We start from the raw sequence: 12736 nt of genomic DNA on the forward strand, positions 1-12736 counted from the left end.
CAACTGAGCCACCCAGGCACCCCTGAAAGCTGTGTTTTTGATTCTCAGTTCCTAAGCATGGATAATATTTGAGGCTAGAAGAAATAGAATACTTGAAAAAAAAGCAAAAGGAATATACCCTGTAAGGAAGAGTTCTATCAATTATACCAGGTTCTCTCATTATTGAGTGTTATGTGTAAAGTGAATGCGAAGTTCACTTTAAGAAGTTAATCACTTCTTTGGTCTAAAAGGGAAAATGAAAGAAGTCATGAATCAAAGTAATCAAATAACCTTCTTTTTAGATATCTCACCATAATTACTTCAGACACAAAATAGGTATTTATAACCGTATTCAGAATAGCATTTATAGGTTGTTAGAAAAGAGTCTAGATTTAAACTGATGTGCCTATAGACCGTTTCTATCATTTCAGATTGCTTAGAACCTTTTCTCCTTGTACTTTTAGAAGAATGCAGCCATTATTGAAGAGGAACTGAAGACCACAAAACGTAAAATGAACCTGAGAATTCAAGAGGTAAGATAGAAAAGATGCTAGCGGGTGGAGGGGGCGTTGGAATTACTAACAGGACGTCAAGAAAGTAGAAAAAATGAAAAACTTTGAAAAAGAAAATGTTACTATGTAGTAGGAAGACTTTTAAAATATACCACGTGAAATTCAAGTGAAAGTGGCTGCCCTTATTTGACACTAAGAATTCTTTTTGCCTCAATATGGTCATACAACCAGAAATACAATAAGTACTCTGTGAACTACAAAGGAAATTAGTTACCACATATTCATATGCTAGAGCTAAGTGAACACCTTCATACAAAGACCTTTTAAACTAAAGTATTTAAAACAAAAAGCTTTTAAGAAGCCTGTTCATCTAATTTTACCTTGAAACCTCCATTTCAACCTAAGTTTTAGTAGATAACAGATTGGGAATTGTGAAGTAGGTGGCTGCTAAAAGTTGCTGGACTAAAAATTGGCAGCTGAAAACAGTAGAAGAGTCAGGAGAATTAGTAATCCAACATACCCTGGCCTAAAAACCTCAATATTCCCTGACAGAATAATCATTTATGTTAATGCAAATCAAGAGGGTCAAATTATATTTAAAATATTCTATTACATAAAACAGAGAAGTAGATACACTTTTTAGGAAAAATTTCAAGAAAAGTTACTTTTTTATTTTTTTAAATGTTTATTTTGAGAGAGAGAGAGAGAATGAATGAGTAGGGGAGGGTCAGAGAGAGAGAAAGAGAATCCCAAGCAGGCTCCGTGCAGGCGCGGCGTGGGGCTCAATCGTAAGAACCCTCAAGATCATGACCTGAGCTGAAACCAGAAGTCAGACGCTCAACCTACTGAGCCATCCAGGCACCCCTAAAGTTAATTTTTAAGTTATGGATTTTAGTGCTTACAGTGAGAAGTATAGCTATCTGAAAAATTCTCTTATATATATTTTATTTGCTACTAATTATTGATAAAAGCATGATTGTTCATAGTTCGAATGTGTTATGTTTAGCATATTTTTAGTTTTCAGATATTTTAGTAGACTATTTTTTAATGTGATTTTTTTTTTTTTTTTAATTTTAGAGAGGGAGAGAGTATGTGCAAGTAGGGGAGATGGGCAGAGGGGGAGAGAGGAAGAATCTTGAGTCTTAAGCCAGCTCCTTACTGAGTGTGGAGCCCGATTCAGGGCTCGATCCCACCACCCCTGGGATCATGACCTGAGCCAAACTCATGAGTCAGACATTCAACCGACAGAGCCACCCAGGTGCCCCAGTAGACTTTTTTTTTTTTTTAAGAGAAGTTTCACATTTATAGAAAAATCACACAGAAAACAGTTCTCATAAACCTGTTCTTCCCATCTCCACAGTTTCCTCCCTTATTAACGTCTCACATTAGTGTGGTACATTTGTTACATTTGATGAACAAATATTGATAAATCATAATTAGCTGAAGTCCACAATTTATTTTAAATTCACCCTTTGTTGATTACAGAGGATTAAAAACGGCCCCCCTCTCTTCCTGAGCCCCTAGCAACCACTGATCTTCTCACTGTCTGTAGTTTTGCTATAGTTGAAGTGATTCCGTGTGTGGTTATTTTGGACTGGCTTCTATCACTTAGCACATGCCTTTAAAGTACCTCCAAGTCTTGTCATGGTGTGATAACTCATTTTATTGCCTAACAATATTCCGTTGTATGGATGTACCACAGTTAGTTTATACATTCATCTATTGAAGTACACCTTCGTTGCTTCTAAGTTTTGGCAATTGTGAATAAAGCTACTTGAAACATTCATATGCAGGTTTTTGTGTGGACATGTTATCTACTCATTTGGATAAATACCTAGAGCACAATTGCTGGATTATATGGTAAGCTTTTGTTTACCTTTGTAAGAAACTGCCAACATGTCTTAAAAAATTACTGTACCATTTTGCATTCACACCAACTAGGAGTGAGTGCCTGTTGCTCCACATTCTCATCAGCAGGTTGTCAGTGTTTTGAATTTTTGCCATTCTAATATGTATGTGGTGGTATTGGTGTCTTGTTTTAATTATAATTCTCTAATGAAATATGATATTGAGTATCTTTTTATATGTCTGTTTGCCACCGTATATCTTATTTGGTGAGGTATCTGTTAGATCTTTTGCTTATTTTGTAGTTGGGCTGTTTGTTTTCTTGAGTTTCAAGAGTTCTTTGTGTATTTTAGGTATTAGTCCTGTATCAAATACATGTTTTGCAATTTTTCTCGTCTTCTGTAGCTTATCTTTTGCAGAGCAGAAGCTTTTAATTTTAATGAAGTCCAACTTAACTTTTTTTCTTTTGGAGATTATACTCTGGTGTTATATCTACTAAGTCATCACTGAACCCAACATCACCAAGATTTTCCTCCTGTGTAATTTTTGGAAGCTGTATAGCTTTTAAATGCTTGTTTGTGTATGTATGTATGTATTTAGAGAGCAAGTGGTGGGGGGGGGTGGGGGGCAGAGAGAAGGAGACACAGAATCCTACACAGGTTCCTTGCTGTCAGCACCGAGCCTGATGTGGGGCTCAAACTCACAAACTGCAAGATCGTGACCTGAGCTAAAACCAAGAATTGCACACTTAACTGACTGAGTCACTGAGGCACCCCACAGAAACCTTATAATTTTGCATTTTACATTTAGATCTGTGATACTGATGGGGTTTTGGAGTGCTGGAGGGGCTCTAATTGTCATAGCCATTAACCCAGGAAATAAATGAGGGAGAAGCCCTCACATCTATTAGGAGGAAGAACAGTAAGAAAAAGTCTATGTCCCTTTTGTTAGGGATGGCCTGTCTTTCCTTCAGAAACCTGAGTTCTATCAGGAGGAGGCCTGTTTAGACATGCAGTTTGTCAGGAGGGAGTTTCCTAGTCAAACATGTTTGGGCCAAACACATTCTGCAAGAGACCTTTAGCTCCAGGTCCTGATTTAGAGTCATGAAGGCCTGGACCTAGGGTAACTCCATTCATTTGCCCTATTTCCTGCAGGAAAGATCTGTTAAATCCTACTAAGGCCATGCAATATTACAGGAGATCAGTCCTTTCTTAAATTTTGCAATCCGAATTATTTCCAGTGGGTTAAAAGGGCATCCCAAGGAAGAGTCCTTGAGGACTGTAGAAGAAGTTCCCATGTTCCCAGACAAGTAGCGAAGGACCATTACTAAAAAATCCCCTCACACCTGGGTGGCGTCCCACGCGTAGGATATGTCAGAGGTTCCTGAGGTGTCAAAGCGACCTGAGGCATCCCTCGAACGAAATCACTATGGCCACAATATTACCTTGCCACTGAGGGCAATACTCCCCTGGAAGGCCCCATAAAGGGCCCCCAGTGGAAGGGATGCCAGCATCCTTCCACTTCCCTGTTGCATCCTAGGCTACAAATGGGTGCCCGGTGTATGGACCGAAATACCATACCCTGAAGGCTGTGCCCTAAAAGGCCATGCCTTGAAAAACATGCCCTGATTGTCATGCCTTGGTTTACCTGATCTTTGAAGAGCATGCCACAGAAGCTATGTTTTAGTTTCTTGAGGAAAACTGCTGTTTTTAACCCATGGAAAACACTAGAAAAGTTTTACAAGAGGCAATTACCCAATTTTGTAATTTAGGTAGTTAGTAGAGGACATTGACTAAAAACAGTAAAGATAGAAATCCGTCATGCTTTAAGTGACATTCAAACACATACAGTCTTCACAGCCAACTTCCCTAGAAAATGGTCCCTGTTGGGTTTTAATTCATTCGGGTACTAATTTTGGCCACCTCCCAGTGGAGGTCACGTGGCCAGAAGTGGCTAGACCAGAGATGTGGAGGGGATCACATTAGACCAGTGAGGAGGAAACCTCACACGGGAGTCTTAAGATTGGCAGCCATCTAGGTGGCTGTCCTGTGCTCAATACAGACAACTTTGTATAAGGACAGGAATAAGAGAAGGCATCAAGTTTCTGGGTCTCGTTACCATCCCAGCCAGGGTACTAACTTCCAGCCAGAAGGCAGGCTTTCTCCTCCCTGTAGTCATGGGCTAGAGGATTGCAGCCTGAGCAATCAACAGCAAAGTGTTCCAGTAAGATGATACTCCTCGAAAAGCCTCTGAAATTAAAGTAAAGGAGGAAAAGAGAAAGTACTCAGCAACTTTGCACTGAAACTCAGAATCCGGATGAAAAGAATCAGCCCTGTGTTCAGGCACCAAATGATGGGATTTTAGGGTGTTGGGGGTTCAGAGCCAATGGCCAAGAAAGAATTCTTGAAGACGTCTTTGGTGCAAAAAGGTGATTTTATCAAAGCACAGGGACAGGACCTGTGGGCAGAAAGAGCTGCACTGGGGTTGTGCAGAGTGACTGATTTATATATTGTGGAGTCTGGAGGAAGGTAAAGTCCAGAGGAAGTTTCTTAAAGGGATTTCCATATGCTGAAGAGGATTTACAGATTACTGGAGGCCTACCTATTTATTGTCAAGCTAAGGTTATTTTTCCCTGTAGCAAAGCATTATCATTAAGATAGTAGGAAGTTCCTGATGAGGCTATTGATGAGATATTTGTAAACTGATGGAGATCATCAGTTTAACCTTTTGTTTTCTGTCCTTTCCTTTGTTATTGGGCAGCCAGGAGTGCCTGAGGAATGTCACACACCCTGAGGTGGGGGGAGAGGGGGAGTTGATTGTGCTAACTTGTGCTTGGCCCTCAGCTTGCCTTATGGTCCCTCATCAATACATTTTGAATTAATGATGTGAAGTTTGTATCTAGATTCTTTGTGTATGTCCAGTTGTTCCAGCACCATTTGTTTAAAAGATTATCAGTGATTACCATTTATTATTAGTTTTTATTAAGACAGTCTTATTTCTGCTATTTCTGGTATAAGACAATCTTACTTCAAGATAAAATCTTGAATTTTTTTGAACCCTGTCAAGAACCCATAGGACTGTCCTAGTCAAAATGCATTTTCGTATTCGAGCAGAATGGGTGTAATAGCTTGCTAGTGCTGCAGTAACAAAGTAGTACCATGGACTGGGTGGCTTAACAACAGAAATTTCTTAAAATATTTCTGGAGATTTGAAGTCCAAGAGCAAGATGTCAGTAGGTTTTTGGTTTCTCCTGAGGCTTCTCTACTTGACTTGCAGATGGCTGCCTTCTTACTGTGTCCTCACATGGTCTTTTCTTTGTGCATATACATCCCTGATATCTGTTTATATGTCCCAATTTCCTTGTCTTAGAAAGACACCGTTCAGGTTGGATTAGGGCCCACCCTAACAGTGTCATTATAGTTTATCACCTCTTTAAAGGCCCTGTCTCTAAATACAGTAACATTTGAAATACTACTGTTAGAGCTTCATTGGAGTAATTTGGAGGAATACAGGTTAGCCCAGATCAGAGGGCTGTATAAAGACAGAATAAATGTGGTATATATCTTCCTAAGAGATAAAATATATAAAATCTAGTTCTGATAAACATAAAGCTAATAGCTTTTAATAATGCTTCAGAAATACCTCAGTAGTATAATTATCAAATAAAGATTTCCTCTAGGGGCCCTTGTGTGGCTTAGTTGGTTAAGCATCCAACTCTTAATTTCAGCTCAGGTCATGATCTCACAGTTCATGAGACTGAGCTGTGTTGGGCTTTGCGCTGACAGCACTGAGTCTGCTTGGGATTCTCTCCCTCTCATCTAACTCGTTTTCTTTCCCTCTCTCTCTCAGAAATAAATAAGCAAACATTAAGAAAAAAAATTTGCTCTACAAAGGACTTAAATTAGATCTTGAGTAGATTATACTATATAATTTGATTCAGAATTTAGAAAAATGCAGCAATCTACCGAATGTAACAAAATAATTATAATCTGACAGTATAGTTAGTATCAGATTATTAATATAGCCAAAACCAAAAACTATGGCTCATTCTTACATAAGATTGTAATACTTAACTGATATAGAAGGAATTTCTAAACTTGAAGGGACAGAATTATAAAAAGTAGGATAGATTTGACCACATAAAAAGTAAAAATTCTACGTTTAAAAAGAGCAAAAGCAAAACTAATAAAACCCAGCAAAACTAGAGTTAATAATCTTACCTTTTAAAGAACTTAAAATTGGCTAAAAAAAGACAAACAATATGAAAAAACAAAAACAGTGGTCAACTAACAGGTCAGAACATGTACAGAGCTTATAACCATATTAGAACATATTTAACCTCAGTAGTAACCAGAGAAATGAAAAACTGTCAAGATGCTATTTTTCTTTTATTAAATTAGCACAGATTTAAGAAAATAATAATACATACTACTGATGGGATTTATTATTAATGCTCTTGATAGGTGGCTAATATCTGAAGGAAAATTATATATCAAATATATCAAAGGTCTAAAAATTATTTATACCTTTAATCTAGTGATTCCTCTTGTAGGAATTTATCCAGAGGAAATAGAAATGCAGTGAAAGATTTATTCACAAGCATGTTTAGCAGAACAATATTTAGAATAGTGAAAAACTGGAAAAACCTAAATGTTTATTAGGGGTATGATTAAGCATATTAATAAAACAACTCCAAAATGGGCTATCTTATAACAGTTTCATGCCAACACACTTTTCATGTCTTTCAACTGTTTTTAGAAACTTTTTAAACATTATAAAATATGTCATTCATAGAGAAAACACATATAAAATATGTATAGTTTTGGGAAGGGCTATAAAGGCCTCTTTACTGGGGCTTAAAATAGAATTTCTTTTAAGTCATCTTCACTGGGGCTCAAAAATAGAATTTCTTTTAACTTAACATCACTTCACAAAAGGAATAGCATTTTGCAAATCCCATTTAAGTTTAAAAGGGTCTCTTTGCAGGGGTGCCTGGTTGACTCAGTCAGTTAAGTCTGACTTCGGCTCAGATCATGATCTCATGGCTCATGGGTTCAAGCCCCATGTCGGTCTCTGTGCTGACATCTCAGAACCTGGGGCCTGCTTCAGATTCCGTGTCTCCCTTTCTGTCACTCTGCCCATCCCTCGCACTCTGTCTCTCTCTCTCTCTCTGTCTCAAAAATAAATAAGCATTAAAAAAAAAAAAAAAAAAGGTTCATCCTGATGGCCAACAGACACATGAAACGATTGATGCTCAACGTCACTCATCATCAGGGAAATACAAATCAAAGCCACACTGAGGTACCACCTCACACCAGTCAGAGTGGCTAAAAATGAACAAATCAGGAGACTATAGATGCTGGCAGGGCTGTGGAGAAACAGGAACCCTCTTGCCCTGTTGGTGGGAATGCAAACTGGTGTAGCCGCTTTGGAAAACAGTGTGGAGGTTCCTCAAAAAACTAAAAATAGAACTACCCTATGACCTAGCAATAGCACTGCTAGGAATTTACCCAAGGGATACAGTACTGCTGATGCATAGGGGCACATGTACACCAATGTTTATAGCAGTGATTTCAACAGTAGCCAAATTATGGAAAGCCTAAATGTCCATCAACTGATGAATGGATAAAGAAGATGTGGTTTATATACACAATGGAATACTACTTGGCAATGAGAAAGAATGAAATCCTGCCATTTGCAGCAATGTGGATGGAACTGGAGGGTATTATGCTAAGTGAAATAAGTCAGAGAAAGACAAATACCATATGTTTTCACTCATGTGGATCTTGAGAAACTTAACAGAAGATCATGGGGAAAGGGAAGAGGAAAAAAAAAAAGGTACAGAGGGGCGCCTGGGTGGCTCAGTCGGTTGAGCGTCCGACTTCAGCTCAGGTCACGATCTCGCGGTCCGTGAGTTCGAGCCCCGCATCGGGCTCTGTGCTGACGGCTCGGAGCCTGGAGCCTGCTTCCGATTCTGTGTCTCCCTCTCTCTCTGCCCCTCCCCCATTCATGCTCTGTCTCTCTCTGTCTCAAAAATAAATAAACGTTAAAAAAAAAATTAAAAAAAAAAAAAAGGTACAGAGAGGGAGGGGGGCAAACCATAAGAGACTCTTAAATAGAGAAAACTGAGGGTTGATGAGGGGGGTGGGGGACAGGGAAAGGTGGGTGATGGGCATTGAGGAGGGCACTTGTTGGGATGAGCACTGGCTGTTGTATGGAAGCCAATTTAACAATAAATTATATTTTTTAAAAAAGGTTCTCTTTACCTCATGATAAAAGAGATTCTTTTGTAACTTTATCTGACTCATCATTTATTGAGAGAAACAAAGTCAGTGTACCCCAATTCTTGAGTGGTAGTTTATCTGCTACTTAAGTTACTTTATTATTTGTTTAGACCTTTAAATTCCAAAACAGAATTGGAACAGCTTTTAGAAGTATGTTTATAATACTATGGGATAAAAAATACATAGATGAAGTAATGAAATACAGAAAAATGAGACTTAAAAATGAAAGCCAGGAAATACAGAAAGTACATGTACTAAGGTATGATAATAGTGTTTTTCAATCTTCTTTTTGGTAATAGTCCATTGTAAGATGTATATTTTATACCAGTGCACCATACATAAATAATACAGACATTTCATGAAGCATTACTTACCCTTCCTTATTACATGCTGTGTGCTCTGATATTTTTTTCCCTTTTTCAAGTGCTGCTTGCGGCTTACTAATGCGTCTTGACCCACAATTTGGAAAAAAGACTTATACAATAGGAAGACAAGGGCAACAGATTTGACGCCTCATTTCTTAGTAGTTTATCCCTTAGGGGGAAACAAAAGCATGTTCCTGAGTAGTCATAAATGAACGAAGAATGGGAGTAAGATGGCAAAGTGTCTGGTAAACTTTTCTTGGTGACTTTGATCTTTGGCAAACTGCTGTCATGTTCCCTTGGTCTTGCCTAACTGCAACTTGCTCTGTAGCTAAGAAGACAGCTGTCTCAGGAGAAGAACCTCAGGGAATCTCTTGAGAAATCTGGATCAGCTATGCTATTCAAAATACAAGAAATGGAATCAACAGTGGAGGTGGAACGGAAACAGGTAGATTTTTCTCTCCTTATTCGTGTCAAGGAAGTGAAACCAAAAGGGAAAGCTGACATACCTTGAACCCTATGGTTTTGCTAATTTTTTCTAGATTTACTAAATTTTTGCCTGTATTATTCAACATACCTACATGTAATTTAGACTATTCAATTCTAAGTATTGAAGGAAATTAATTAGTAGTTCCAAATTCTAATACCTGTAATTGGATTACATAATCTTTACTATTTTAACCAGTGGCTGTCCTTCATAACAGAATTAATTATGAAAAAGATCCTACTTAAAAAATTTGTAAATGATAATTTATTACTTACACGACCAGTATAGTAGCCACTAGCCACATATGGCTATTTAAATTTAAATTAGTTAAAATTAATTCAATTCCTCACTCACTCTGGCCACATTTCAAGTTTTCAGCAGTCATTTGTCACTGGTGACTGCTGTGGTGGGAGAGTGCATAGAAAGTTGTGCTGGATGGCCCTACTGTGAAACACTGCATCCTGTTGGGATCTTTAACCGTGACCTAGAAACTTTTCCCTCTAGTGATGTTAAGATTTGAAAATGTTCCTTGCTGTAAGGTAGTTGGGTAGAAATTTGTACCTTAAAGAAAGGAGTTTTTCTTCTACATTCCAGGTGCAAATTTTGCAGCAAAACTGCATTGCCCTACGCAGTCATATACAGACCACCCAAGAACTACTGGCACAGGAGCAACAGAAAAAAAGAGAGTTGGAGACTACTATCTCACAGCTCAAGTCTAATCTAAGTATGAAAATAGGTGCTAGAAATTACATTTGTTAGTTTTTTTGAGATTTCATGCAAAAACTCTTAAGATCCCAAATTTTTGAAGTGACCGTTACCGATATTTACCACAAGACTGAATATAAAAAATTGCTGATTTCCTTTCTGTCTGTGGCACGGGGAGAAAAAAAAAGAGTGCTGGTAATAAAATAGAATTTGATCCTCTTAACTGTGAACTATTCTCTATTTAGATTTTTTTTTCAGGTCTATTTAAGTGTTTGTGGACTTAGGAACATTGGGTTTCTAGAAATCTAGATTGACTATTGGATACTAGAATATTAATAAGGAATTAAGGCCTTTGATATTTGCTTATCTACTGATTCTAGCCATTTATCATGTCAGACTCTCCATTTTTCAGGTTACCAGTCTATTGTCCTGAATTTGTAGCAATGGATGGTTGTAAGTTACCTTAGAGCTTAAAGTCCTCATTTTACAGATGAGTTAACAGAGTCCTTACAGGTGATTGAGCTAGGAAATGGATGAGTCTAGATTTGGTCCCATGTTGTTCAGAATCAAAGTTCTTCCAGCCCCTGAGCCCTTACCATATTTACTGTTGTTAATATATAGTTGTAAAGCAATTTTCAGACAGTATCAAATAGATCACAAAGAATTATGGTGCATGGCCCCACATGAGTAACACTTCATGGTTTACCTAAGGCTTTCACATAAATGATCGCATGCAACATGCAAAACTATCCATACTTCCCAAAGTTAAAGCGAATAAATGGTGAAGTGAGGCCTGAACCTGTGTCTTCTAACTCCAAATGCAGTGTTCCTGCCAGTGTGCCTTCTGTATCTGGCTGTAATGAGGGTAGGGAATACCAAAAGGGAAATGAAAATTATAAAAAGCATACAGCAAAGAGTAATCATTCAATGTTTTGACCTACTGCTTTTAACAGAAAGTACTCTTTTTCCTAATAGTTGTTAAGTAGTGAATTACTCTGGGGAGCTCTCACTGATAAGGGCCCAAGATAATTTTTTGTCTTCCTGTGACTGGGACTACAAAAATACATATTATATTTTATGGTGCTGCCACATTATCTCATTTGAACCTTACAACCTTGTGAGAAGATAAGAAAATATACTCCATTCTGTAGAAGAATAAAAAGATCTGTATCCAAGGATCCACTGCAAATAGTATAGCTGGAACTAAAACACAGATCTTTCTGTCAGTAATTTTTTAATGTTATCTCTCATTGGATTAATGCTGTAGTTTCGAATTTCCTAAAGAACATATGAAAGACCATTAAAATATAACAATTATACAACAGTAATTAAAAGTAACATGAGGAAAAGAAGCCTGCCTGAGTACCAACCATGTGCTTCTTATTGAATAGTAGACTCCTTACATGCATGCAATTTGATTACTATAAGGTACAAATAGTTAAACTAACTAGATGAGTAAACGGAATGCCTTTGTATATTTGCTGTAATGAATTTAAAAATGTAATTGTTTATTAGCAATAAACATTTATATACACACCCACTAATTAAAGTGCTTAAATTATTCTTCCAAGTAAGATAAACATTCTCCTTTCATTCTTTTTTTTTTTTTTTAATTTTTTTTTCTTTTTTCAACGTTTTTTTAAATTTATTTTTGGGACAGAGAGACAGAGCATGAACGGGGGAGGGGCAGAGAGAGAGGGAGACACAGAATCGGAAACAGGCTCCAGGCTCCGAGCCATCAGCCCAGATGCCTGACGCGGGGCTCGAACTCACAGACCGCAAGATCGTGACCTGGCTGAAGTCGGACACTTAACCGACTGCGCCACCCAGGCGCCCCTCTCCTTTCATTCTTAACTTGATCGAGGAATTATTAGAAGAGATCTTATGGGTATCCTTTTTATCCTTCACATATTTTAAATTAGCATTTACTCTATTTGAAATGAGTCCTGGACTTATTCATTCAAAAAGCATAGTTTTTCTGAGTATATTCTACATAAAATGTGAGTTATATGTTTTGTAATTTTCTGGGTTTAGAGTATTTAAGTGAAACAAAACTGATCTTTGTGAATTGTTCATGAAACCAAAACATTACTCTCAGGGAAGTTTACTTTGGGCTACCAATATATAATGCCAAACTGTTCCTATTTCTGTTTGGTTTTATTATCACCGTATTCTCTCTGGGTGGTTTCACCTCTTTCTTTTCCACACAAATCATCTTCCTTCTCCAGATAGTATCTTACTGTCAACTCAACATATCTCAAAACACATGTGAATACTTATCTATTGCAGTCATTCTTACTCATTCTGTCCCCTGAACTTGCCCCTTACCCTGTGTTCCCTATTTTGTTGAAGAGTCTGCCTCCCACCCCATTGCTGACATGTGGACACTAGATACTCTCCTTGACTTATCTATTGCCTTTACCCCACCAGGCAGCCACTGAGTCCTGACAGTTCTCCCTGCTTGTTATTTCATGAGTGTGTTTTCCCTCTGCATCTCCATTGCCAATCCCTTAGAGCCAGGTTTCATTGTTTTATACTTTGAGTACTACAACAGCTACTAAA

At 37.8% G+C, this 12736-nt stretch overlaps 1 protein-coding gene across 10 annotated transcripts in view; it reads left to right on the plus strand.

The window, feature by feature from the left end:
* CCDC150 (coiled-coil domain containing 150) overlaps positions 1 to 12736 on the plus strand; it is a 97494-nt gene that overhangs the window by 11720 nt on the left and 73038 nt on the right. For all 10 annotated transcript variants that reach the window (XM_019838401.2, XM_019838402.2, XM_019838403.2 and 7 more), the window contains 3 exons: positions 444 to 512; positions 9314 to 9430; positions 10064 to 10193. In XM_019838401.2, coding sequence (XP_019693960.2) covers positions 444 to 512; positions 9314 to 9430; positions 10064 to 10193 — 316 coding nt within the window. The remainder of the gene's footprint in view (positions 1 to 443; positions 513 to 9313; positions 9431 to 10063; positions 10194 to 12736) is intronic.

Source organism: Felis catus, chromosome C1 (genome assembly GCF_018350175.1).
Source record: "Felis catus isolate Fca126 chromosome C1, F.catus_Fca126_mat1.0, whole genome shotgun sequence".
NCBI lineage: Eukaryota > Metazoa > Chordata > Mammalia > Carnivora > Felidae > Felis > Felis catus.